This window comes from Polistes canadensis, unplaced genomic scaffold, assembly GCF_001313835.1.
Source record: "Polistes canadensis isolate GaletaPanama2010 unplaced genomic scaffold, ASM131383v1 scaffold_121, whole genome shotgun sequence".
In the NCBI taxonomy this organism is placed as follows: Eukaryota; Metazoa; Arthropoda; class Insecta; order Hymenoptera; family Vespidae; genus Polistes; species Polistes canadensis.
Window position 1 is genome coordinate 159802 of NW_014569668.1, and position 26790 is coordinate 186591.

Sequence of the window (26790 nt, forward strand, 5' to 3'; positions counted from 1 at the left end):
ATCTTTAAAATAGAATAATTGAAATTGAAGTTTTCATTGGGAGACGAGAAATGTTCGGACTTTGACTGTATGGTAAAAAGTTACTTTTGATGGAAAATGATTACCTAAATGCTATAACATTTGTATCTAATGAACTTGTCGAAGAATTATTCTTTAGCAATTAAAAAATGGTTTATGTTTAGCATGTATACAGGGTGTTGCAAAAATTATAAATTTATTAAACATCTTATACTCCTTGTATAAGATGTTTTCATTTCACAAGTTTGCATTAGGATTCTCGGTAAAATGATTTTAGAAACATCCTGTATATTATGTCTATACGAGTGCAGCAAAACATATTCTGATATCTTCTTAACCGATCGACAAGGTGTTCAAATATATAGAAGAAAAATGTATTCTCGTATCTTTTTAATTAAACTTGAAAGTACATTTCTCTTGGAAATATACATACGAATATATTAAATTCGCTTTCGATCTCGTTCATCTCTAACTAAGAGAATCTTTGTATTAATTTGAAAATTAACGGCTCGAAGGTCACGCCTACGAATGGTGGTTATCGTTTCGCGTTCATCGACCTCACTCGAGTTGCCAGTATGTTATCATCTCTTTTCCTTCTCTCTTTTCTCTTTGATCGTGAATGTAAACAAATTTTCAGCGGACTCGTTTCGTTTCCGAGAGATTAAATACCGGGTTGAAACGGTTGTGTTACTAGAAGAGGAATTTAAACAGCAGCGATAACGATCTGAGAAATTTTTCAAGTCCTATAAATGATAAAACTAGAAAACAACAAACAGAACTTGAATAAATAGAAATTGTAATTAAAAAATCCTACCGAGAGAAAAGATTTCACCAAGGGCAAATTATGTTTACCGTTTTGTACTAACCAGTTTGTTAATAAATCAGGAAACTTGGTGGATCGGTAGTAGTTTCTGTATATGTATACGCATTTGTATTTGTATTTATATTTGTATTTGTATACAGGCATGCTTTTCTCTTCGGCGATGTGTCTGGATTACTTCTTGTGAAAGTTGAAAGTACGAAAGCGTCTATGTTTTGTCAGTCGTTAAAAAGTTGATTGTATCTTAGAGGTCATCGATGACCTGCATTTACTTTTCTAATAAATTTTATTTAACTTTTATAACATTTATACAAATCATTTTTACTATGTATATAATATAGAATTAGTAAGAAGGTAGAAGGTTAAAAGGTTTTCATCTACTTGATGCTTATTGTTCGCCATTCAATGTAATTAATTTTTTATTTCTTTTTTTACTTTGCGAAAAATATAATTAGAAAAGCTATAAAATACAGATACTCCTATCATTTGTTGCATTCAACATAGTAAATTTCCTTTTGAGAAAAGCTTTTCGTAATTACAGGAGTATAATGCCAAAAAGAAGATAATCTTTGGGATCCGTCGTTATGCTTGACGTATCGTCGGAAAATAATCTTTCGCATATATTACGAGGTAAACTTGTTAGATTTTTACATAAATAGACAAACTTTGAGAACTACTAAACTGAACTATAATTCAATTACATTTATTAAAACTAAAGTTAAATATTACTCTTTGTCTATGATCACATAATAGGAATAAAAATTAAAATTATTCAGAAACATATTCTTCCAGATACTTTTCCAACGTCTATCAGAATTTATTCGTCGACAGTTTAAAAACACTGAAAGAATTTCTTCTCATCGCGTATCTTTAACGAGACACCTCTTTTGCTTTCCTTTTTATCTAGCCCACTTAGATAAGCTAAACTTAACTGATATGCTACAAAATACTATGTAACAACGACAAATTTTACAACGTCAAAACTTTAATTGTTAAAATTATATATAAATCTACATAATTTTTAATAAGATCAAAATGTTTTGTACAATTTATATGCTAATGAATTATTTTTATATTCGATATATATACGTCAACGTTTTAATTGTATAATTCAATGAAATCATAGAAACCCTAGGTTTTATCTAATAAACTACTAGTATAATAATTTTAGAAAATAACGAAGTTATATATACATTCAGAAGAGTCCGAGTAGTGTTGAAGTAAGAGATTGAAATTATGTAAAGTGTATATATATAAGTAGATTTTCACACTTGACGGAAGCATCAAGGGATGATGGCATCAAGAGGAGCACCAGAGATAGAATCGGGGTGATGGGGGGCAGGAGGGGGAGGAAAAAGAAGAAGAGAAGGAGAATTCTGGCACGTTACGCACTCGTTTCACAGAGTGGTGCACCTACTGTGAAGAGGAGAGGGCTCGTCTTCTATACTTGGCTTCTTGGCTATGTCGAAACGAACAGTTTCTTAAAAGTCCTAGAGTGCATCGTATCACGTTCTCCTTTTCCTCTTTCCTCTCCCCTCCGTTTGCCTGCATTTTTCTTTTTACTTTTCTTTTTTCTTATTATCTCTTTCTTTCTCATCGCATACGTGCCTGCCTGCCTGCCTGCCTGCCTGCCTGCCTGCCTGCCTTGTCTATACATTTACGCGTGCACACGCACATAAAGAAACGTATTGACAAGAAGAAAACGATATCAAATAAGAACGAAACAGTGTGGGATAGAACGGAGGGAGAGAGAGAGAAAGAAAGAACAGAGAAGTCTTTGATTCCTCTCGATCGGAGCGCAATGCAAAAGAACAGAAAAGTTATATTCCGTACGAAGAAGACGTCGAAAGTGGTTTGGTTCGATCTAAGTGACAACGAAGACAATTCAAATCGATAGGATTTTTTTGAAAAAACGTGACTCGCATAATAGGAACCCTCTCCCTTTCATTCGACCGCTCTTTTTTTCTCCTATTTTTTTTTTCGTTCGATTATAAACGATGTGGTTCAAGTATTACAAAGGTTACTACGATTTACGTAAAATGCAGCTGCGATTGGAACTTCAATTGGTGAGCTAGTAATATCTCTTTAAGTTTATATACCTATATACGCAACATGTAATTGTAATTTTTACATCGAAGAAATTTTATTGTGTCTTTTTAGAACATACAGATATATATATATATACTCATGTATATAATGTGAATGATTTGGAACTCGGCCAAGAGATAGTCCCCGTTATGTTCATAGATATTCTCCTTTCCGCAAAAGTAGTCGAGTTAGAGTGAATGAGAGTCGTAGGTTTAATGTTTGATATTTTGAACATTGGTGTGTCTGGTGCATCGACCGAATGCTTAGCGTAATTTTGATATTTGGTCTAGATCGCATCTGATGATTCATAGTTCGTAGACTGCATCCTTCTATATTTATCATTATTTACTTATTCTGTATTGTTCTAAGACAATTAAGATTAATATGCGGTAACACGCGCATACAAAGTTCAGAACCTTTTATGAATTACCCATTTCTTTAACATTTTATTATTGCGATTAAAACAATAATATTGCATTAAAAAACTTAATCGTTAGAAAAATGAAATGTCACGAATTATTGTGTGGACTTCGTTAAGGTTCATTATATCTTTGATTGTATCGAATTCTTCTCGGGTTCATGAAAAATGTATAGTAATTGTAATTTCAAAGCGATTCGAATGGTCAAACCTATTGGAGTATTTTTAGTTCTCACTGATACAGGAAGTGGATCGAGAATATGTCCGTCAGCATTCCTACGATGACTAAGGGCCATAACTCGTGGCAGATGTCCGCAAGGTCGTTGTCACGACACTGTGCACCATGAGGATGACTCTGGGGTACAATATACTCTGTGTGTGTGTGTGTGTGTGTGTGTGTGTGTGTGTATATCATGTTTTTAAGTAGATTAAAATTACATTCATTTTTCTCTTATTAAAAACGAGATAGGTAGATATATGAAAAACAACAAAAAATATCCTACAAATTTTGTTTAAAGATACATGATTCCATTGGTTGTAATGAATTTTCGTTAAAAATATAATACATTTTTGATTATTAATATTATTACTATTATTTTTGCTTTTGTTTATTTCCTTCCATTTGATCAGTCACATCGGGGCAAAACGATTATATCCAAAGACGATAAATATAGAAAGGAAGGTACACGACGGGTGATATTTTCGGCAGAGTACGTATCCCTGCACGCGAAACATAGCAGCGAACCTAAATCCATTTACATAAAATGTTAGTGTCCGTATAAAATCCGCGAAGAGAGTGGGAGCGAAGAGAGAGAGAGGGAGGGTGGGAGGGGGTACGGGGGGTGGAGGAGAAAGAGGAGTGTCTCGAGGAAGAATGCGGCCCTTTAAATTTCGCTTTACCTTCGACGAAGGAAGGGCCTTTCTTACTAAGACCAGTTTTCGAAGCACGTCGGCTGTAGGCGCGGACAAGCCATTTCCATTCGGTTAAGGATTAAATCGTAAGTTAAATCGCAATTCGACTTTGCAATACGAGAGGGCAATCAATTTCGTAGCTAAAAATCCTGAACAATCTTACTTTGTAAAGTAAATTTCTATTTTTTGTTTTTTTTTTTCATACTATATGTATATGAATTATGATGTGTAACATAAAAGTCCCTTTCCGTTCTGTTGTTTTCATTGAACGAACACTACACCAATGATGAGATATTGAATTATGATATTAAAGAAATAACAAAACCAATTGCCTTATTAAAACTGATAATCATTTGTATATATCTGTAACCGACCTATTAAAAGCTCGTTAACATCGTCATCTCTCTCTCTCTCTCTCTCTCTCTCTCTCTCTCTCTCTCTCTCTCTCTTTGAAAAGAGAGACTAGTATACACTATCGATAGGAACAATAGAAATCCATTATGCTTTTATCACGATCGCGACTTTTACTAAATCCACGTGAAGGAGAAAAACGTGCATTCATGCATCTATAGAAGACCTGGTGCATCCTTACTCCTGAGACTCGTTAGTAGTGGTTCCTCGTGGAGTAGACGCTGGTAGTTACCTACCGTGCTCCAAGGACATCCACTCCCCCCTCCTCATCTTCGTCATCGTCCCTTCCCTATCGCGAATCTGCGTCGAGATACTTTTGACTTCTCTCTTCGATCGAGCCCCTACTTTTGTCTTCTTTCTTTTTTATATTCAAAATTGCAATATTATTACATTTTATCTTATAAATGTTTATATTATTTTAGTCAAAGTCGAGTACCAATTTTCCTAATAAACTCCCTAAGTAATGGGGGATGGGGGGTGCATGTCTATACAGGTTGTCCCATGACTCTAGGTTCATACACTAAGATCGTCCAATTGTTTTTACATGGGGTTCTTTTTTTTCTTTCCCATTATATACGAGCAATTACGCAGTACACTTGTGAATACATTTCGAATGTAGAGCTCGTCGGAAAAGGGAAGTTGACGAATAGATTATTGGATCAGATTGCCATACATTGATTTTAGTTAAAAGTTTAATAATCCTTAAATATGTTTCTCCGTGTAGAAGAATTTAGAAACGTTGCATTACGAGTAAATATAATTGTTTAAAAATTGACAGCGGCGAGTTACGAAACTTCTACGATTTGCTGTATGCAAGAGGGATATACATATATTTACGTATGTGTGCGAAGAAAAAGAGAAAGAAAAGAAAAGGAAAAAAATGGAAATGCGTGAAAATAATACTCGCCCATCGAAAATGATTACATGCTATCGATTTTACGAGAAATCGAGCTCATCGACCGAGGAAACGCGAAGATTGAAGGAGAGAGATACTTAGAGGTCGAAAGAAACGAGATACAGGTACTCTCTCTTTCTTTCTTTTCTTTTCTTTTTCTTTCTTTTTTTTCTTTTTCTTTTTGCAGGGGCATTACACGTAGGTAGGAGGACCTATGAGCGAGTGTTCATCGCGGAGAATGTTCTCGCGTGTAATGCCGAATAAGAGAGAGAGAGAGAGAGAGAGAGAGAGAGATGAAGAGAGAGAGAGAAAGACTTCCATCGCTTTTCTAATTAGTACTTAACGGTAAAAGTTGTTTCTAATACGAATCCTCTTCGATATACTCAGCTTATGTTAGATCAACATCTTCTAATCTTTAGATTAAACGTCGTCGTCGTCGTTGTCGTCGTCATAGGAAAAAAAGTATATATTTATTAGAACAAAATTCTTTCCTCTCACAGTTATTAAATAGAAATATCTGAGAACGAGGAAAAATGTTTGTTCCGTCAATGAAATATGTTGGAAAATAGTTAGGTCGTAGATCAGCGATAAAATATAATAATGCTCGACCATAAGATCCGAATTTGTGCATCTCGGGTTCAATTCGAAATCCAAGAACTATTGCGGCCGTTCGATTAAATCTGCCATTGGAATTCCATCATCGAAGTAAACCGAATGGGATTCCTTGCTCCCGGCTCGAATACCTTTGCCTGTCACGTTATTACCAAGCGCCGCTAAATAACAAACGTGTATAAGTCAGTACATAAGTACGTGTGCACACACCAAAGCGCAAGTATGTACACTGGCGTAGTCGCGTGTGCTTTCTAACAATATTTTACTTCGAAATATTATCTAACAATTTTGTCTAATTTACAAAAGACTCACTTTTTTTTCATCGTTATAAATTGATAAACATTTATAACGTATACACACACACATATATATATATGTTTTAATAATTAACTTATACAATTTCTCGTAGAGAAAGAAAAAGAGCACGTATATTTTCTAGCTTTCACTTTCTCTCTTTCAAAATAACGATTTTGGGGTATCGACTCTCGAATATATTTCGAAATGTCTTATGAAATCGGAAGATCATTGATGAGACACCGTTTCGTATACGAATTAAATTTCTTTTGTTTTATCTTTTTTTGTGATTAAAAAATGAAAAGAAAAAAACAAATGAAATTGAACGTTTCGGAGTTATTCGTGAATATAACGCGAAAGACGTGACGCCATTGGTCACGAGGTAGCACACGCGACAGAGCTTGGAATCTAAGCCAAGGCTCAGCTATACTACTACCGTTGCCACTTCGACTATCGGCATTATATCACAACGAGAAGTAGTATATACTATATATTATGCGCCTAAACTCTTTACATCGAACCACTCCTGCCTGCCTGCCTGCACGTGTTCGATCAACGAGAAATTCCTTTTGCGTTTTTCCACTTTTACTATTACTACTACACACTTACAATTAGTTATCACGTCTCAACTGAAATTTGTATGCATAAGATAGGTCTCATATACTTGGATAATGTTAATTATCGTCTCGAACTTCGGCATACGAATTAGCATTCAAGAGATGAAAAATATACATACATATATATATATATATATTTATCTGCGAGTTGTTGCAAACGTGATTACTCATACGTATTGTTTTTATTCTATTACCTTTTCTATCGATGTAAAAAGAAATTGACTGTTCGGAGCTGTTGAAAAGGTAAATCGTCGTTACAATGGTCTTATAGGGGTGAGATAGAAATAAGAAGGAGAAGATAGATAAGAAGAAGAGAGAATGGATTGCTCGACATGAAATGTATACAATCATAGTAAATTGTCACAATTTACGATATAATTCGTGGTAACGAAGTAGCTAGATGAAATGATCGTCGTAGAATGGCATTCACGTTTTCTTCTTCTAGAGGCACCAATATCTATATCCATCCCCCGTTTGGTTTCTTCTTATCTTGTCTTGTCCTATCATCGTATCGTTGCTCGGGGCGGAGGATTCCTATGAGAAGGAATCGAGAATAAGGAATCGGAGGTGGTGGTATGGCTATGCGAGCGAAGGGGAAACGAAAGGAAGACGGCGCGCGCGCGCACACGCGCACTAAAATTATCCTCGTCAAGGAATATATACATTGTCGTCGTTTTGTAATCCGCATCGGTAGTCGTATATCGCCATCTTAGCTCGCAGCACCTATCGTAATTCATTCGCACATTCCCACCTCTTACTATATCCACTTGTAATGACTCCCCCTCGCCTAACATCATCGTGACAATGAAAGAGATTCGTTTCGCTCATAGCAACCTGTTTTCTATACAAGAATCATCCTACCATTTACGCTCTTGTCTCGGAAATAAAGTTAAACTTACGTAGAACTAAATTAAATTATTCTTCAAAAAAAAGTTCGTCTTTTCTTTCGTAATCTTACAAATAGTAGACGGATTTATTCTTCTTTTTTAAATAAATGTGATTAATAGACAACCGACGACGAATCAACTTAACTTAAAAATATAAACACAAAGATATTAATACGTAGGATAATATTAATCTTATACACTGATCTTCAACTCGTGTACGAATATATACAGAGGGAAGATCGACAGATGTTATAACGAAATCAAATTATAATATGAAACGAATAAAGATTTTTTGTATTTTTATTTTCGTTGTTTATTTTGTTTTCTCATTTTATCCCATAGTGTCGCAGCATTCTCTCGTTCGCGTCGACGCTTTGTTTTCTTGGTATGCGTGCATGTATAAATATTCTTACTATGCAAGAAGGACGCCTTGCTTGTTGCGCAGCATTAATAACGACACATTGACTTCGTGAAGAGGAAAGATTAACCCTTCTCAAAGGAAATTTATACCCTTTTGTTTCGATCAAAGAAAAAGCCACGAACATATTTTACATTAGATTTCATTCAATTAAACTGATATTTCTTAAAGGTTTTATTTCAGTGATCAATTACAATTATATAATATCGATATTTCGATAATTCATATGGATCGATATATTGTCGACTCTCTTTCTCTTATCGAAATATATTTTGATTAGAATTTCAAACATCTACTAGCATTATATTGTTAAGGTTATTCTTGATTCGTAAAGTGGAGAAAGTGTGCGAAAAGGGGAATCAAGAATGGTGCCGGCTTGTAAGAATAGGACAAAAAAAAGTATTGTGTGTACGTGTATATGTACGTACAGGTCGCGCGATGTTGGAATTACAATGACGATGGGAAAGGAAAACGAGACGAGAAAAAGGATCGCTGACTCGTGAGAGAAAAGAAAAAGAAGGAAAGAGAATAAATGCAAGAGAAAAGGCATATTCCTGAGCATTAATGTATTATAACAAACAGTAATAAACCTACGGTAGACGTTTGATTTTTTTTATCTTTACTTACATGACCCTAATTTGTTATAGTAGATACGAAAATAGTTGACGAAGAAAAAATTATTATGCGATCTAAAAAGAGTGTTTATGCAGTATAACGATTTTTCTTTTCTCTAATGATTTAAAAAATTCAGACTGTTGATTGCCAACGATAGAATTATTCAAAATTTGACACAGTTGTAGGGACAACACTGTGCGAGCAGCAAGACCTAATACTTAATCGTTTCAAAGAAAACAAAATGAACGATTTCACGTGCATTCTCATAGTATACCAGTTCGTTTCAGATGAAAAAGTATATTTTTTTATGGTTTCATTCATGTTAGGTTGAAAACTTTTCAACTCATCGTCGTTTATTAGGATCAGAACTTCTCAACCCTATTTCGTTAAGGCTTAAGACTGTCGAGTTCGCAGTCATCAAACGTGATTCATAAATATTTCCATAGAAAACAGCACATCATTTATCTATTTTGTCGATGAGAAATCGGACCGTACATTTAGATATATATAACATGAATAATAATAAACAAGATCAAAATTAATTACAAATTCGTAAATAATGGAGAATGACGTGACGTTCGCGTCTGTTTCATTTGAAGGGAATTTCGAATTAAAAGGCTTTTGTCAAATAAAATAACATATGTATGTATTTACGAACGAGAAAGAAATGTATTCGGTTTAAAAACCATAAGTATTTCGATTAATCAAAAATGTGTACGTACGTACATAATAAACGTACGTAATCAATCAATTTTGTTATTAAATTTCTGATCGATTATTTATTCTTCTTAACAATCCATAAGCTTATTCGAATATTTTAGTCTCGTTTAACAGCTTAAGCCATACGTAATTAACTTACCGGAAATGTCTTGTTAATGGGAATTGCGAATTAATTCAAAACACGTTTAGCAATAACAAGAATTCTTCGTGCGCGCATATAATTATAAACTGCCAACTTTTATATCTATCGATTTATGATAATTCGAACAAATAAATCAACTGCCGAAGACAAATGATTGTTTTTCGCGCTTATCAAAGATAAAATAGAAATATGTGAAAAGGGAAAAAAGATAGACGATGAAATCAAAAAGGAATCTCACCGTTTGTTTCAATATACTATTCGCATAGAAAACACGTTTGTTTGTATATTTTGATTAACCCTTTTCACTCGAGACGTTTCTTCGCATGTAAATTGACGTATTTAAGATTGTCTTTTAACACTTATCTATTGTACCAAATAAAACTTCAATAAATATCGTTATCTTAACGAATTATTGTGTTAAACCGAGCGATATCGTCTGCGCCGTTATTTTCAATCTTTCATTACGAAATCAAATACAAAAGCACGAACATGCAACGTGACTAATAAAAAAAGATATAAAGTAAAAATGTCATTAAGAGACAAGAAAGGAAGTAAAAAGGAGGATGACGCGTGTGAGAATATTTGCTTGTTTTTTTTTCTTTTTTTATTTTTTATAACGGCCTTGCGAATTATTTGGCAAACCGAAGATCAATACTTCAACAGGAACGACGACTATAATAGACAGTAACTCAATCACGGCTGAGAATGAAAACGGTGATTCGATGTAAATTTACATATCTCGTACATCTCAAGGAAGATAATTATCTCAGTTAGCGAGGCGAGGCGAAACGTGGCCAACGCACGAGCATTCCCTGAGATTTCAAAGTACCGCATAATCCAGTATAAGACGATTCTCTTTCTCTCTAATCCTAACCAGTTTCGTGCTTGATATAACATACGAGATAACATACGAGAACGCATCCGATCGCGTTTCGAATTATCATTCAATCGCAGAAATGCATGCGTCTTTTAACCGATCTCTCGATTCTTTTATGCCTTCCAAAAAGGTCAAATCTTAAATTATATTGATGAACTATATAACATGGTTCATCAAAATGTACCACTGTCAGTGTTGAAAAATAAAATTTATCTTTTTCTGATATTTTGGATCACCATCACTGCTATATATGATTCGTTATTTTTCTCCTGTGAAGGTTTTCATAGAAGAAGAAGAAGAAGAAGAAGAAGAAGAAGAAGAAGAAGAAGAAGAAGAAGAGAGAGGTGTAGACATTTCTGATTAAATATGCAATCTTGATTTATGTTCACAGGTCCAGAGGTTAGCCGAATACGAAAGGTATCTCGGACAAGAGGCGAGAAATTTGTCAGAGAACGGAAACGGTACCGTCGGAAGTGGTTCTGTTTTACAACGTGGCCAACTCGAGGGTGACCTTCACCGTATCCAAGAACTCTTTCCTGGCGACAATCTACGACTGCACGAACGAGATATCTTAACTACGGTACTCTACAAATTCCTATCTTTAAAAAAACGCGATAGAAAATAATTATATATTTCCGTTTTAGAGTTTTCAAACATTTGTCATTTATTAAAAATATATTTTATTACAAAAAAAATAATATAATTCATAATAATAAATAATTATTTATCAGTATTTATAGTTTATAGGGACAGAATTGCATGCTAAATAAAAACGCGTTGAAATACAAACTCAAACTAATTGGCAGTCTATTTAGAAGTAATTTTTCAAAATACTTAGTAGTCCTTTTTCGTCATAATGTTTGTTTTAAATAAGCAAAAAAACAAAGAAGAAAGTCAATGAGCCGTAAATTAATCTTTCATAACGTTTTAAGAAATGTAAAGCAATTAAGCCCACAGGGGTATTTCCGATGTATTGTACGACGTTCTCAAAGAAAGTCCATATAAGTGCGTTTCAAAGGGGATTCTCTTTTACAAATGAATTCGGTACGGTTGATTGCTTGCTTACCAATGAGTAAAGAAAATTTTTTACAATAATAGACTCTGTGAAAGATCGTTAAACGTATTCACATACATACGTGACAGGAGGGAGATCGATGTCGGAAGGAGGGGAAAGAAAAAAAAATTGAAAATGTGTGACTTGAAGAAGAAATCAAAGTTAATGTTTGTTTTACAGAAAATGAAGAGTTTAATTCGTAAGAGGAACGGTACGAATCCAGGCAGATTAACTAGAGTGTTGTCGCAAAAATCTTTAAACGTTTTGAATAATTCACCGCCATCCAAGTTACCACCGAGAACTTTCCTTTTGGAAACACCGGTACAATTTACAACGGTATATATATGTGTGTTATTTGATATTAATATTTAATCGAAAAACATCTTGGCAAAATATAATGAAAATATTATGTACTTCTTTCTTACGTGTTCTCTCTCTCTCTCTCTCTCTCTCTCTCTCTCTCTCTCTCTCTCTCTCTCTCTCTCTTTCTCTCTCTCGCAGGGTATGCAATCGCAAGAAAGACATCTTTTTCTGTTTTCCGACCTCCTGCTGATTGCGAAAGCACGAAGCGGAGGAAACTTTAAATTGAAACAATGCGTGAGGATGAGCGAGCTTTGGCTCACCGCCGGTCATATAGATGACGTAGCGGAAACGAGCAAATCTCAAGAGACCAGTTTTGTACTTGGTTGGCCAACGACGAACGTTGTAGCTACCTTCATGTAAGTTCAATTTTCGATTTTTCTAAATTGTTCATAGATTTTTTTTGTGGCTAACACGCGTATACATTTTCCAGGACCGCAGCGGCAAGAGATCTTTGGTGGGGTCGTCTTACCGAACTTGTACGAGAAGAAAGCATGAAGGAACCACCGGATACGAACATTCAAGTCGTGTATCACGACAGTGACACGAACACGGAATACGTAAGTGCTTCGTACCAATGTAACATGCACGTGTACACGCTGGCGCGCTAATATGATTCCACGCTTATTCAAAATGAATGATTTTTAGTGTAAAACGATAATGGTTGGATCCGAAATGACAGCGACAACTTGCGTGAATTTGGCGACTAGATTGTTAGATATACAAGGACCGTTTCAACTTTGGGCCCGAACGTCGTCCGATGAGGCGCCGTATCCTCTGATCGGCCACGAGAGACCGTTCGCTGTGAAAATGTCAAATCTACGACACACCTTATCGGCCGAAGAAGGTTTCGATTTGGAACATTGCAACAAATCTGGTCATGACACATGTCATTTCATTCTTCGACCTGTATCAAAGTCACCAATAAAAAAGAACAAGTCGAAGATAACGGGTCTGTTGAGGAGATCGCTTTCTTTAAATCCCAGCATTTTCGGTGTCAATCTATCGAGATTAGACGAAAACGGATTACCAAAGCCCGTCTTGGTCATGCTTCAACAACTCTTTGCGAAAGGACCGTTCACACAAGGTATCTTCCGAAAGTCTGCTAATGTAAGAATCGTTCGAGAATTACGCGATCAGATCGAGTCTACCGGTGATCTAAGTTGTTTGGAAGCTGCACCAATCATAGCTGTGGCAGCCTTGTTAAAGGATTTTCTTCGATCTTTACCCGATCCACTTTTAACTTCTCATCTATTTCCTTTATGGATGGACAGTCTGGAAACACCAAATCCTGTTCACACTATTAAAAAGTAAATATTGGCTACAATTAAATGGTAAAATTGTTCAAGAAATGATATCATTGAATAGAAAATATATCTTTTTTTCTTTTATAGTACTCTCGATAGGTTGCCCAAAGCAAATTATACATTGCTCTCGCATTTGATATGCGTCTTGCATCACATAGCGAGGAGATCGAAACACAATTTAATGTGCGCTAGTAATCTCGGCGTTTGCTGTGGTCCGAGTCTCCTCTGGTCGCCAAACCCCTCCGTAAATCAAGGTAGAGCGATTCCTACGCTAACGGAGATGCTAATTCGTCATTGCGAGGTTTTGTTCGGTGAAGGTGTCACGCAACTTCTTGGTGAAGAACGTAGCGATAGCGGGGCTGAAGAAAGCACCGACAGCCTTCACTGTGAGTTCACTTACTTTATTATTTTCAATCTTAAAAGAAAGAATATTTGGCTATCGCGCATTCTTATTTAAATATTTAATACTACCAAAAATTTGGAGTGTACTTAATTTCAATTCTCATCTCATTACGAATATTTATTATATTAACGTCGTTAATCTGTACTTTGTAATCGAAATTCAATTTACAATATTAAAATGTGTTTTGTTGTAGCAGGTGGGCTTTCTTTGGACAGTTTGGATTTAACGGAACCTCCACGCAAGGATCATATGTCCCTTTCTCGTGATTCGGGCTTGACATTATCGGATTGCCAGCTGTTTATTCCGGAATCACCAGTCGGTTCGGAAGATTCTGCTGTAAATGCAACATCATCGAGCTACGACAAGCCTTTATTGAAAGAAGATAACAAGTCTTACGGGAAAACTTATATCCGTGTTTATAGTGGCTGGGAAGAAAGAATGAACTATGCGGTAAATAGCGGTCATAATCATTCGAATAACGTGGAACATGTTTTCAGAGAAGAAAAGAATAACGTGGGTTATCCAAATCCAAACTTTCAACGACAGGATTGGTTAAGAGCTCAGTTGAAGAGAACACCGAGGTCGAAGTTAGATGAGCACGAACACCGCAAAGAGAGATACGATGAAAAAGACATATACGGTAGGGAATACCTCAGACAAGATTCCATGAAAGAGAATGTAGAAAATTGTAAGGATATTTATAGGACTTCTCAATTGGAAATGTCGCGTGAACTTAGAACCGAATACGAAAGAACGTCGAAACAGGAGATCTGTAAAGAGAGAGTTTCCGACCAAGATCTGTCAAGCGACACGTCCTTATCGAACGAACGCTATGAATTCAAGAAAGAACATTTTAGCGAATTTAAAAAAGTCAACACAGAAATTTACGGAAATCGTGATTCGCCAGTTTCGCATAACGGCAGCTATCATTCAAACGGCGATCTCTACGAGTTCAAAAAAGTTAAGAGCGAAATTTACGTAAATAAGGAGAGTACTCGTACCGAAAGATACGAGTCGGACAGTAGTATTTATGGTAATAGGGAGAGAGTGAACGAACTTTACGGACCATCCCGAGAAAGAAACGATCTTTACTCGTTTAAACAAGCCGAGGCTATCGATTTGTACGGCGATGAAGACGAAGATGAGGAAAGAATTTGGCCAGATACACCGCCACCTTTGCCACCAAGACTCAGGCATTTGCCACCGGTTCACATGAATCTTGAGGATAGACACAAAGTTGCCGGTAGATCAAGGTCTCTTCCACCACCTCCGCCTTATCGACCACCACCGCAGCCACGTGCACCTATCACCACCAGGCATATAGGATATGGAAGATCCGTTGTTGATGATGAAAGTTACGTTTGAAAAGAAAAATTATTCAGGAATTGCTCTCTTCATGAATAATTTTAAGATTCAAATTACGTTTTTAATAACGTCTATTGAAATTATAAGTAAAAAATTTTACAGCCACATAAAATCGATTTCCTTCAAAGGGAAAACAATGAAAGATTAAAACTGTATATCCTTATGTTTATAGTTTATTTCTAATCGTACATGTATTACATTCGATTTTTTTTTCTTTCCTATTAATTTTATCAAACTGTAAAATTGATACTTATAATTTTACATGTATCTTATATGTCTTACTCTTTACCGTGACTGAAGCTAGTCCAAATCGGGAAACACGCGGTAAAAGAGAATATGCTAGATGTAAATTATCCAATTGCGTTATATTGGATAAAATAGGTTACGCTCTCTTTTCTTCTTATAAAAGGAATATCATTATATCCAAATTTCATATTAATGATAAAGCAATCAAAAACGTTGATATTCCTTAAAGAAAAATTTTAATTTCTTGCTTTTTTTTCCTTTTTATTATTATTAAGGATTCAAGGTGCTTTCACAGCCGTAAATTAATTGGACTTATTGGACACATATATATATAAGCGTAACTACATATATAAAAATACGCAGATACAATGCAGACAAAGCTCGCGAGATATAATGTTTGTAATATTGTTTTTTTTTTTTTTTATATTTTCTAACGAAAAATATATTTTGTAAGTATGTCATTGACAAGAATAAAACGATGTCTTCCCATGTACAGATCGTCAGTCTATAAGAAATTTTATGACACGTTAGACGGATTGTAAGTCTGTAATTATTATTTTATCGCATAACCGTATCGCGAAGCTTCTTACTTTTCTTCCTAATATACAATTCTTTTGTGAACATTATCATGACCAAACGCACATAATATATATATGAAATTCATATCGAAAATGCAATACATATATCATTCGTATTAAATGATACCTATTATCTCGACTCAGGTGTAACGGTATCTTTCTTTTTTTTTTTTTTTTTATTCCTTGTCTTTCTCTCTCTCTTTATTTCTATCTTTCGTTGAATATTATTTCAATTTTAATTTTATACATATTATGATTCATAAATGGAAACTGTGACAAATCATACTTTTTGTATAATAGTCATAACATTGATATGTTTCATTAATTGTAATTATTTTATAAAGTGTAGATTATGTAGAGAAGTAAAATGCTTTATTTTTGGATAAAAGTGTGCGATAATTTTAGTGATATAAAGTATCAAATCTCATCAGAATATTAGGTTCATCTAAATCCTTACTCCGTGTATATATTCATGTAAACAGTAGAACTTTTATAATAACTACATTTTTATTACGTCTGATGCTCGTAAGATATATGTATAATTATCTAAATTATATACATACATTCAACGAAAAGAGTAAAAAATATATTTCGTATTTTATAAATTTATCGTTAAAAATTAATTATGTCCCGCTTGATCGACGATATCCTTGAAATAATCCATTAACAAAAAATATATTAAACAGAGGTAGACGATAACCGTCCTACATATAATATATATTTATTTAGATACAATTTTGTTACTTTGAGTATCTCTGAATATAGCTTAAATTGACATTGTTTTACATGTCACATATTATTCCGTCTTATATGTATGTACTTATGTGAAAATGGTTGGTTATTTGGATAAGTAAATTAAGTAAATAGAATGTTAATCTCGTACGTAGTATGTGAATATCAATGAACATGGATCTAGAAGAATTCGCGAGCCTTCAACTGGATAAACCTATTGCTGATACACGTGTATGTGTTAATTTTTTTTTTTCTATATACATTAATCCGTAAAAATTATTAAATATTTTTACAAGAATTTTCCTTTTCTTTTTCATTAGGATGAAGAACAATTGAAAAAACATTCTCTAGATATTAATTTAGAAAAGAAACCTATAGAAAGAGCACTACATATTCTGACGTAAGTATACATGTAGTATGTACATACGTAATAATGTAATTTTAACACAAAGGAATTCATATTAATTCATTTCCGTTATTAAGAATATTACGATTGATATCTATCAAAAGGAATATAATATTATAATGCAGTTAATGAAAAATAATATTTGGTACATCGAATCACGACTTTCAAATGAGATTGTATAATGCGAACTAAAGAGCAATAAGAAGGATCTAATTCGTAAAAGATATGTATTTATCTCGTTAAGATAAACCAGATGTAAAAACGACAAATCTTCGTTTAAGATAATTAAATCGCACTTCCTCGGAGGATTACACAAGTTGAATAATATTAATGTGCAGATATTCAATTCTACGCATTTAAAATACAAAAAGAAATTTAAATGAGTCATACGACTAGTCATATGCAATCATCATATACATATATATCTTGACGTTAATCGATATATAACACAAGAGTTTTGAAATATAAAATAATTAATCAATAAATATTCGAAATGTAAATTAGTCAAATTATCTGGTGGAAAAGAAAAAGTAATCGATAAAATTACAAGGAAAAGTTTAATTGGTAGTAGTCATTATCTCTTATTACGTAAGTTCCTCTCTCACTTATTGTTAGAAGAAAAAGGAGGTGAATGAGGAGGAGGAGAAAGAGGAGGAAGAATCTGTCACACCATTCTCTCTACAGATAATTATTTACGCGGCGATTCGATAAGATTCGGTTACATTCGGTTAGATTCGTTTACGTTCGGTTACATTCGACTAATCTCGCGAGTCGGCGCGACAGAAGTGTCCGATGCGACGAAAGTGGAGGTAGTGCGGCTCATCACGGCCGAATACTGAACAGTGCTGTTTATATTATTACGAAGGTTCAAATTATTAGTTGTTTTTATTTTCGTTCGTTAATTCACGTTAATTCGTTCGTTTGCTTGATCGATTTGTATCCATTCTTTTCTACTTTGATTTACGGAAAACGCGTACCGTCATGAAAGACGTATGTATCAAAATCTCATGGTCACATATCAGCAACAACGAACAATGCTTTTACGTATCTTGTGGCATCGATGAATAATAAAGTTAACTTTTAAAAATGTGGCAAGAAAAAGATGAAGCTCCGAGCGAGAGCACGTTCGATCCGTAAGTACTCGCTTACCTGCACCGACACACTTTTCATTCTCCAAACTTGTCTCTTCCGTTGATCGATGATAGCTGTGTGGTGTGTTTGTATCTTCGTCCATTTCCTTTTTACTATTTTTTCCCGCTACACGATTCTATAAATATATACATCATCGCTCAAGGAGCGCGCAGTCCTGTCGTATTAATGTCTCCAATTATATTCCTTTAAGGAAATGTACATTGTAAAATTATTACCTTATGTACATAAACAGTTCAAATGTAATTGAAAATTCCTTTTCTCGTTGATTAAAAACCTTGACAATGATCATAATGATGAAATATTCAAGTAGGCAAATTCTAATTGGGTCGTAATATGTAGTATAATAGTGGAAAATACTTATAAAATATTGTTGTTTTTATTTATGCATCCAATGTATTTTCAAATAATATTTCTTATACTTTGAAAAAATTTATATATTGTTTTGTTCTATTTTACAGGGTAGGAGAGGAAATCCAAAAGCTTAGCGTTATACAAAGTTTACCAAATCTTTTAGCTACAGACGCACAGTCATGTATGTCACGAGTAGTTCCCAAAATGCAGCAGGCTCTTGCCACTGCTTGTACAGAATTTCATATTGCTGCTGCATCAACATTTAAAACTATATTAGAACAGAAGCTTGTCAGCCACAGTATCTTTAGTCAGACATTCCTACAAACTATAATAAATTCGCTTGAAAGTCGCGATCCAGGTATAATGATTGCCTATATCAAACAAAGATTTGTATTAGGACTCAATTAATATGAAACTTATATGTTTGTTCAAAGTAATCGGTTATGCATGGCTGGAGACCTTACTGGATGTGATAGAATTACTGCCAATAGAAGTCATAAGAATACAGGTTTACATATATTTTATAAGAACACATGTCTCTCATTCTTATATTATTATACATTATAGAAAATACACATAGAAAATAATATAAACTTATGTCCATGTCCATATATACAGATTCTTCCAATGGCTGTAAGTAAAGGGCAATTATCACAATCAATTTATTCTAGAATGATGTGCAGCAGGCTATTAGGAAAAATTTGTACACGATTTAATGCCGATTTGTAAGTATACATTTTAGTTTGAATTAATCAGCATTTTGTCTTGCGTGTACGATTTTGATCTATAACAAAGTAATTTTTTTTTTAAATTTTACTCTGCTACACATAGAAAAGAAAAAAGAATTGTTAATTAGATTTGTAAAAATGTTGCTTTACTCTTACCAAAAAATTATTGTTAGGGTACAAAAAGAAGTTCTACCAACAGTACAGTCCCTTTGTCAAGATGTGAATAGTGCGGTACGAGCTAGTATTTGCTTGCAGCTACGTTTTGTTGCAGAGGGTCTTGGTCCTGAGTCTTTAAAATCTGCTCTGCTACCATCTCTTGTAGAATTAGCAAGGGATGAGGAAAGCAATGTACGGTACGCATTTGTGCAGGCAATAGTATACCTGTTACCTCATTTTCAGGAAGGTAGGATATGTAATATTACATAACACGACTTAATATTTGAATGATTCGCCTTATACAATTTCTTTAAATTTCAACTATGATTATATAGGAATTCGTCGTTTACAGATACAATAAAAACCATCATAGGTCCACTTATCAAAAAGTTGTGTGAAAATACTGCTAAATCGGAAGATTATGTGATTTGTATGATTGCTCAAGAATTTGGGAAACTTGTTCTTGGCTTAGAAAGTAAGAATTTAAAAACTACAAGATATACTTTTAAAGTCGAAATTTGTTTTGGTTTGAAACATCCTTTAAACAAGATGTATATTTTATAAAACGTTATAATTTCAGAGTACCTATCACCTACAGAAAAGTTATGGTTCTTGAAGTATTTTCAACAACTCGCACAAATGGGTATACCATCCGTGAAGAAACAAGCTAAGCCAGATCTTCCTTTAGTAAGCATTATAATATTCAAACTTATCAATAATTAATATTTCAAATAAATTATGTAACTAAAATATAATTTTTAGCTCGAGAGTAGTTCTATCGATTATGAAAAACACTTGGAATGCCGACGATATTCTGCGTTTAATCTTCCTGCTATGTTCATCTTTATATCACCCTCTGTCGAAGACGTAGATTCCTTACTTTCCACTTTTAGTGCTTTAACCAATGATTCTTATTATATAATTAGAGGAACAGTCGCGAGTGGAATTCATGAAGTAAGTAATACAAAATTAATTTTCAAAATAAAAATTAATATATTATAATAGGTAATTTTCTATATAATTTAACAATTAGGTTGCCAAAATATTAGGAATGAAAAGTGGCAGGATCAAAGCGGATTTCATTAAATTATTAAAAAACGATCCAGAGGAAGTATTACAGAAATTAGTTCCAAACATATCATCAACGCTTGAATGTTTAATTCAAAGTCAAACTATTGGACCAGATAGAGTGGTAAAAATAAATTGATCATTAAATATAATAAATTTGAAAATATATTAGTGTTCAATCAAATTTATAAATTATTACTTGATATATAGGATTCTACTTTGATGGAAATACTCAAAGCTTTGTTAATATGTGAAGCAAAAATTGCATCTACACATAATTGGAGACTGGCTTCTACTATGCATGCACAACTTGAAATATTACCTAAATGTTTTCCCAGTGACATTATATATTCTTATTTTGTACCATTGGTTTCATTTAGAATCTTAAATGCAGTAAGTAGAAAATAATTAGTGGAATTCTTTTTTAAAACGATATGTTAAAAAGATTTCTTTTAAAAACATATATTATTATATTAATATTGAAATATTAAAGTAGTTTCAATTTTCTTTAAATTTCAGAGGCCATTACCAGTACGTCTTGCTGCTGGAAGATTGTTTCTTGTCCTTCTACGGTATAATACTAAATTTATGCAAAAAGCAGAATTTAGAAACAAAATCTATGTCGAACTAGCTAATAATCCCGATTGTTATGTGAGAATGATATTCGTCCGTATGATGGTCGAAGCATTAAATATATTTTCTTCTGCTTATTTTAAAGAGAATTTTTTTACTGTTTTATTAAATCTTGCCGAGGATCCTGTGGCTAACATCAGATTAAAAGTAGTATCTTTATTACCCATTTTAAAGAGTCAACTTTGGTTACCTACGGATAAAAAATTATTGACAACATTAGAAGCAACAGTCAGACATTTACTGAACAGTGAAAAAGATAGAGATGTAGTAGATATGTTAACGAATACTGTTCAGAAGTTAGAACAAACGGAGGTCAGATATGAGAGGCAGAGTGTAAGTCATTTGTACAAATGAATTGAGTTGAGATGAAAATAGAAATTGATATTTTAATATAATGGACGTTTGATTTTAGGGTACTGGTAAAATGACTAAGCAAGATTTAGAAGATGCTAGAAAATTTGACGAAGAAAAAAGATTATTGCATGCGGGCACCGGAAAGTCTTCTGTTTCTGTTGGAACAACTTCAAAGAAAACTATCAGTGCTCGTAAGTTCATTCTGATAAAGTAAAATATACAATTATTTTAAGAATTAAATTATTTTTTATGTATATTAATTTTAGCTGCGCGAGGACGATTAAATATAGAAGGAACAACAAAAACATTGTAAGTTAAATCTTCTATATAATAAACAAAAATGCATTTATTTTATTAAACATTTCATATCTTAAACGTAATATTTCAGACCACAGCCTCGAATGAAAATAGAACAGTCTCCGCAAATTAAAATACACAATGTAACTAAGTCACCTCCAGTAAAACGTAAGTTAATTATTTATTATTCTTGTTATTACTTGAATAAATTATATATATATATAAAAATGTTTTTTTTTATTTTCTTACTTATAGATATTACAACTCCTCGACATACAACGGAAGCTTTAAAAAGCAGGTAAATACATTTCTATATTTAATTCTTTATTTTTATTTTCTAATATTTAATACTTTGTTTTTATAAGATTGATATGTACATTATTGATGAAACAACTATCTTACTTCAAACAAATATAAAACACTTTTATTTTATAGTAATATATTTTTTCCAATTAATAATCTTATAAAAATAATTAAGATAGATATCTTACAAATGAAATTTAGACATATACGTACTTCTTAAATAACAAGCTTTTCGCATGCTGAATAAACTACCGAATTTATATTCTTTCTCAAGCTACATTCTTTTATCTATCTGTCATTGGTATATATGATATATCTGATATATTTTTTATATTGAGCCGCGTATTATCCAAAATTAGTTAGTTAATTAAGTAAAAACAAGATCTAGATGCTAGCATTCGTGTGCTTCTAGTATTTCTAGCAACAACTTAACAAGAGATTGGTCTAACAAAATGCATCTGATACAATATCTGGAAAGAATGGGTCAATCCTCTTCAACCATTAATGTATCCTCTTTATTTAGATAGCCACATATGTGTGATCTTCAACATAAGGAATTTATATCTCACTATTGTACATGTTACAATATAAGTCCACAACACACTCGCGCGTATCCTAGAAGTGAACTAAAGCAAGATATTCTAAAAAATATCCTATCTGCAGATCCTTACTCGCAAAAAGCTTCTACTAACATTGTTGTCGGTGATAAAACCCCAGTCATTGCAAACTTTCCCATGAATTATAATAACTCTTGTTGGGCTTCTAGTTCTGTGCATGAGATACCTGTAACGCTGTCAGACAACGAGTTCCTAGTGGATGCAGGTATTAAAATACCAAAACTTTCTTCGCCCAAAAATACACCAAAGTGTTCAATGGAAAACTTAAAAGTAGCCATTACCAGAATTAGAAGAGACTGTGATGGGGAACAATCTTGGAGAAGCAGTAGTGCAAGTTATAAAGGAATAGAATCTAAAAGACATTCTTCCATTGAATATGAGGACCATACCAAACACATCGCAAATACAGCTGATCATTTGAAAACTATACGTTCTATGGATTATGAAGAAGGTTTAAGACACCGAAATATGTTAAAGGAAAATTCAAATGATCAATTAATCGTTAATTCGGAATCAAGAACTGACAGATATTCAGTATTCCGTCGTAATAAACAAAGATTTGGATTTGACGTGAATCAAGGAAGATCTGTAGACGACAAAGTGAAGAGAAATTCATTAATATTAGACAAAGATAAAATAAAAATTACCCAACCTAAATATGGAATAGAAAGTCTTAAACGACATTCTATGAATTCTGGTTTGAAACATCCAGATTATTCTAAGGACTCTAAACTAAAGTTCAAACGACATAGTCTAGATATGACAGATTATTTTGGTCGAAATTTAAGGCGATATTCTACTTTGGATGTAAATCATAATCAGGGAGTTAGTAAAATTCCCCTAAGAGATGTTGTAGTATCAGGTAGTAGAACAGCACCGGCTACTAGAGCTTCCAGTCCCGTTTGTTTAGGATCTATAATCAGATTTAATAGTGAAGAGATTGAAGATGTCTCTAGTTCTACTACCGAAAGACATTTAACAAGAAGTTTGAGTAATGAACAGCTCAATAAAATACGTCGTATACTTGTACTTTCACGCAATACACCAAGTAATACAGCTGGAAGTCCAAGAAGTAGAGATAGTAAATTACCAGTACGTTTAGTAAAGAAAAAAATTTGAAATCTATTGCATAGTTAATTAGGGACCTCAAAAGCATTTGATATAATGCATACAAATTTCTACGTACTAATCCTAGTTTCACCATCAAAATATTGAATCAAAATAACTATTTGAATAAGATACATTCATACTAAATTTCATTTCAAAAAACAGTTTATTCTAGCTTTATAATTTTATGCAAATTCCCTAGACAAATATTTATTTTATAGCGAATGCGTAGATGTCACTTGCAATAGATATAACATATGTAAGATTTATTTTTTATTTTATTTAAAAATATAGAAGTAATATAATTTATTTATTTAATAACGCTTAACAATAATGTTAACCGATTTAGGTATAATAGGTTTAAAATGAGATAGAATAGTAAATATCTATAATCTAAAGTTACAATCTTTTGCTACGAGATATCAGATGCTATTCTTTATCATAACCCGAAAACAACCGTCGTAATTAGCGAAGGACACGCTGTATTCGACTCGTCGTCGCTTATCTTCGTCTTTCGTATCCCTTCACCATCCCCCGTTGTCTTATCGTTTCCTTTCACACCTAACACTCGTCGTATATATCAAAGAACTATAACGGAATGCCTTGTCCGGTCCCTTCCGTCAGCTATTTAAGTTTTACCTCTCCTCCATCGTCTCTCACCATTTTCTGGAATTCCCTCCAGAAACCTCTTGATAATTCCCAATCATGAACAAGGGATTCTTTCTGCATTTCCGAATCGAAAACGTTCGAGAGATCTCGATAGAGCTGCACAAAGGCGGCAAGTCCAGACGGTGTAACCTTACAATCTAAACAAATACCCTAATCTAGAGAAACCGTTTCTTTCTCCTTCGTTCCACGAAACATTCTCTCACACACTCATACCATCGTACACATAACAGCTAGAGAATAACATTTCTTTATGAATACTTATACACTATGCACGCACACTTCTAAAATATTCTCTAACCCCACACATATATAGTAGTATTTTTATGCAGTCAAAAAATAATCTATGCATTATTTTTGCTTTTATTTCTTATAACGAATTATAAAAAAAAATAACGAACGTGTATATATCCAATATATGTATTATTTTTTATTATTTCTGATAGTTATAGAAGACAAGCATGCGTACTTGCGTCTGTAAACATAAATTTGTACGTAAAAAATATAAGGAAAAAATATTTCTGCAAATAATAGTATATTTTTAAAATGTAGCATAATACTTTCATAAGCAGGAAAATATCTTTTTAAACGTCTTATATTCATACATATTAATTACTTATCATTTTATCAGCATCTTTTTTACAAAGTGACATAATTTTTTAATTTTAATTTTCAGTAACATTATGCATTTTAACGTATGAATGTATAATTTATTTTTTATCTTTCAAAGTACTTAGATTTAATAATTACACTGTTTGTTAATTTTAACAAAACTAACATATAAAATTATTCTTTTTAAATAGTACTTTTAAAGATATGCTATCACATTCAACAAATAGAAATTGGGGTGCCTGCTTATGTTGTAAGACTGTATGATGTTAAATTTAATGATTGAAAAATTGGATGGAAGGACAATTGCTTCAAAGTTGTAATAGCAGCAAACTTGTAATTCTTAGACATTATAAATCATATTTATTAATAAAAAAAAGATCTTATATTAGGAAAACAATTAACTAATAATTTATTAAAAAAAAAAGATAAATAATAGTCAATAGAATTACAGTATTTTGTAAACGTTAATACTAATCTAGTCCATATATATATAAAGGAAGAATATATAATTTTGATAAAATATTCTTCAAATAGGATCTTATCTGTTTATTTCTCACGCTGTGTGTGTGTGTGTATATGTATATAGTAAGATATAGTAGTAGTATATATGACAAAAATATTTCATTTTGCAAAGAGATTTTATGCAATACTAATATTTTAGAAGATTATATGTAGAACATAAAAGATCTGGCCTGTGTAATAATACGCTTATAGGAAACGTATTTACAGAATTACATAATACTGCTAAATAGAATATGCATTATTCTAATATTGAATGTAATCGTAGTATTGAACTATTTCCATTTTGAAACAAAATCGAAAAGTAGATTGGACTTTACATTCTCCTTATTAAAATATATTCACTATATGATTCGTAATTAAATTGAAGCTAATATTTTTGTGAAATTGATTTCTATTATAAAAATTAAAAATTTTTTTCATTTTCAATAAGATATTTAAATAATATTGTGGGAAATATTCAAGTTACGAATTCGATTACGATACTGTGTTTTAAATTAAACCTTTATAGATATTGAAAAGGCTTAATCTGTAAAAAATTAATTATTACGAACGGGGCTACATTTAAAAACTTGTGGAGACAATTATAATGTTGAAAGATCCTATATAAAAACATATGTATGATGAGTATGTACAATTGCTCACTTATTTATATACAGCTTATAAATAATTTTTTTGTAAAAACTGTAAGCGCTTCTAAGCCAAAGAAATAATTAATATTTCAATATACTAATGTACAAAACTCTGTAAAAAAAATTATTTATGTAGTCATATAATATATATATGCGTCAGGGTTGCGTGTACGCGTGTATGTATGTATACGTTAGATTCTTTAAGCTTTTAAATGCACAGAAGTGTCAGTTTGCTGGTACTATTGCGTGCCGATATTGTTTTAGATAACAAATATACCTCTCTCAAGAAGCAGGATTGTGAAGCAACAGAAAGCAACATTTTTTGACCTAGTTAATAGTATTAACAGAAAATACAAGATAAAAAAAACGAATGTGAATCATGATAGTAGTAAACTTAGTA

General features: G+C 32.8%; 2 protein-coding genes across 4 annotated transcripts in view; both read left to right on the forward strand.

Annotated features, from left to right (window-relative positions):
- LOC106787971 overlaps window positions 1–15786 on the forward strand; it is a 40106-nt gene extending 24320 nt beyond the window's left edge. For 2 of the 3 annotated variants that reach the window (XM_014750785.1, XM_014750787.1), the window contains 7 exons: window positions 11136–11324; window positions 11979–12134; window positions 12300–12517; window positions 12592–12718; window positions 12807–13468; window positions 13553–13851; window positions 14062–15786. In XM_014750785.1, the coding sequence (XP_014606271.1) occupies window positions 11136–11324; window positions 11979–12134; window positions 12300–12517; window positions 12592–12718; window positions 12807–13468; window positions 13553–13851; window positions 14062–15233 (2823 nt within the window). In that variant the 3' untranslated portion in view covers window positions 15234–15786. The remainder of the gene's footprint in view (window positions 1–11135; window positions 11325–11978; window positions 12135–12299; window positions 12518–12591; window positions 12719–12806; window positions 13469–13552; window positions 13852–14061) is intronic. The other variant, XM_014750786.1, reaches the window with a different exon arrangement.
- A 2158-nt stretch (window positions 15787–17944) lies between these two features.
- LOC106787972 (serine/threonine-protein phosphatase 4 regulatory subunit 4-like) lies at window positions 17945–24788 on the forward strand. The gene is made up of 16 exons (XM_014750788.1): window positions 17945–18328; window positions 18806–19056; window positions 19133–19206; window positions 19317–19423; window positions 19600–19829; window positions 19935–20057; window positions 20163–20269; window positions 20345–20536; window positions 20616–20774; window positions 20861–21043; window positions 21170–21616; window positions 21696–21828; window positions 21904–21946; window positions 22026–22102; window positions 22190–22232; window positions 23004–24788. Exons 1-16 carry the CDS (start codon window positions 18282–18284, stop codon window positions 23971–23973), a joined length of 3186 nt encoding a protein of 1061 aa, XP_014606274.1. The 5' UTR covers window positions 17945–18281; the 3' UTR covers window positions 23974–24788.
- The last annotated feature ends 2002 nt before the right edge of the window (window positions 24789–26790 follow it).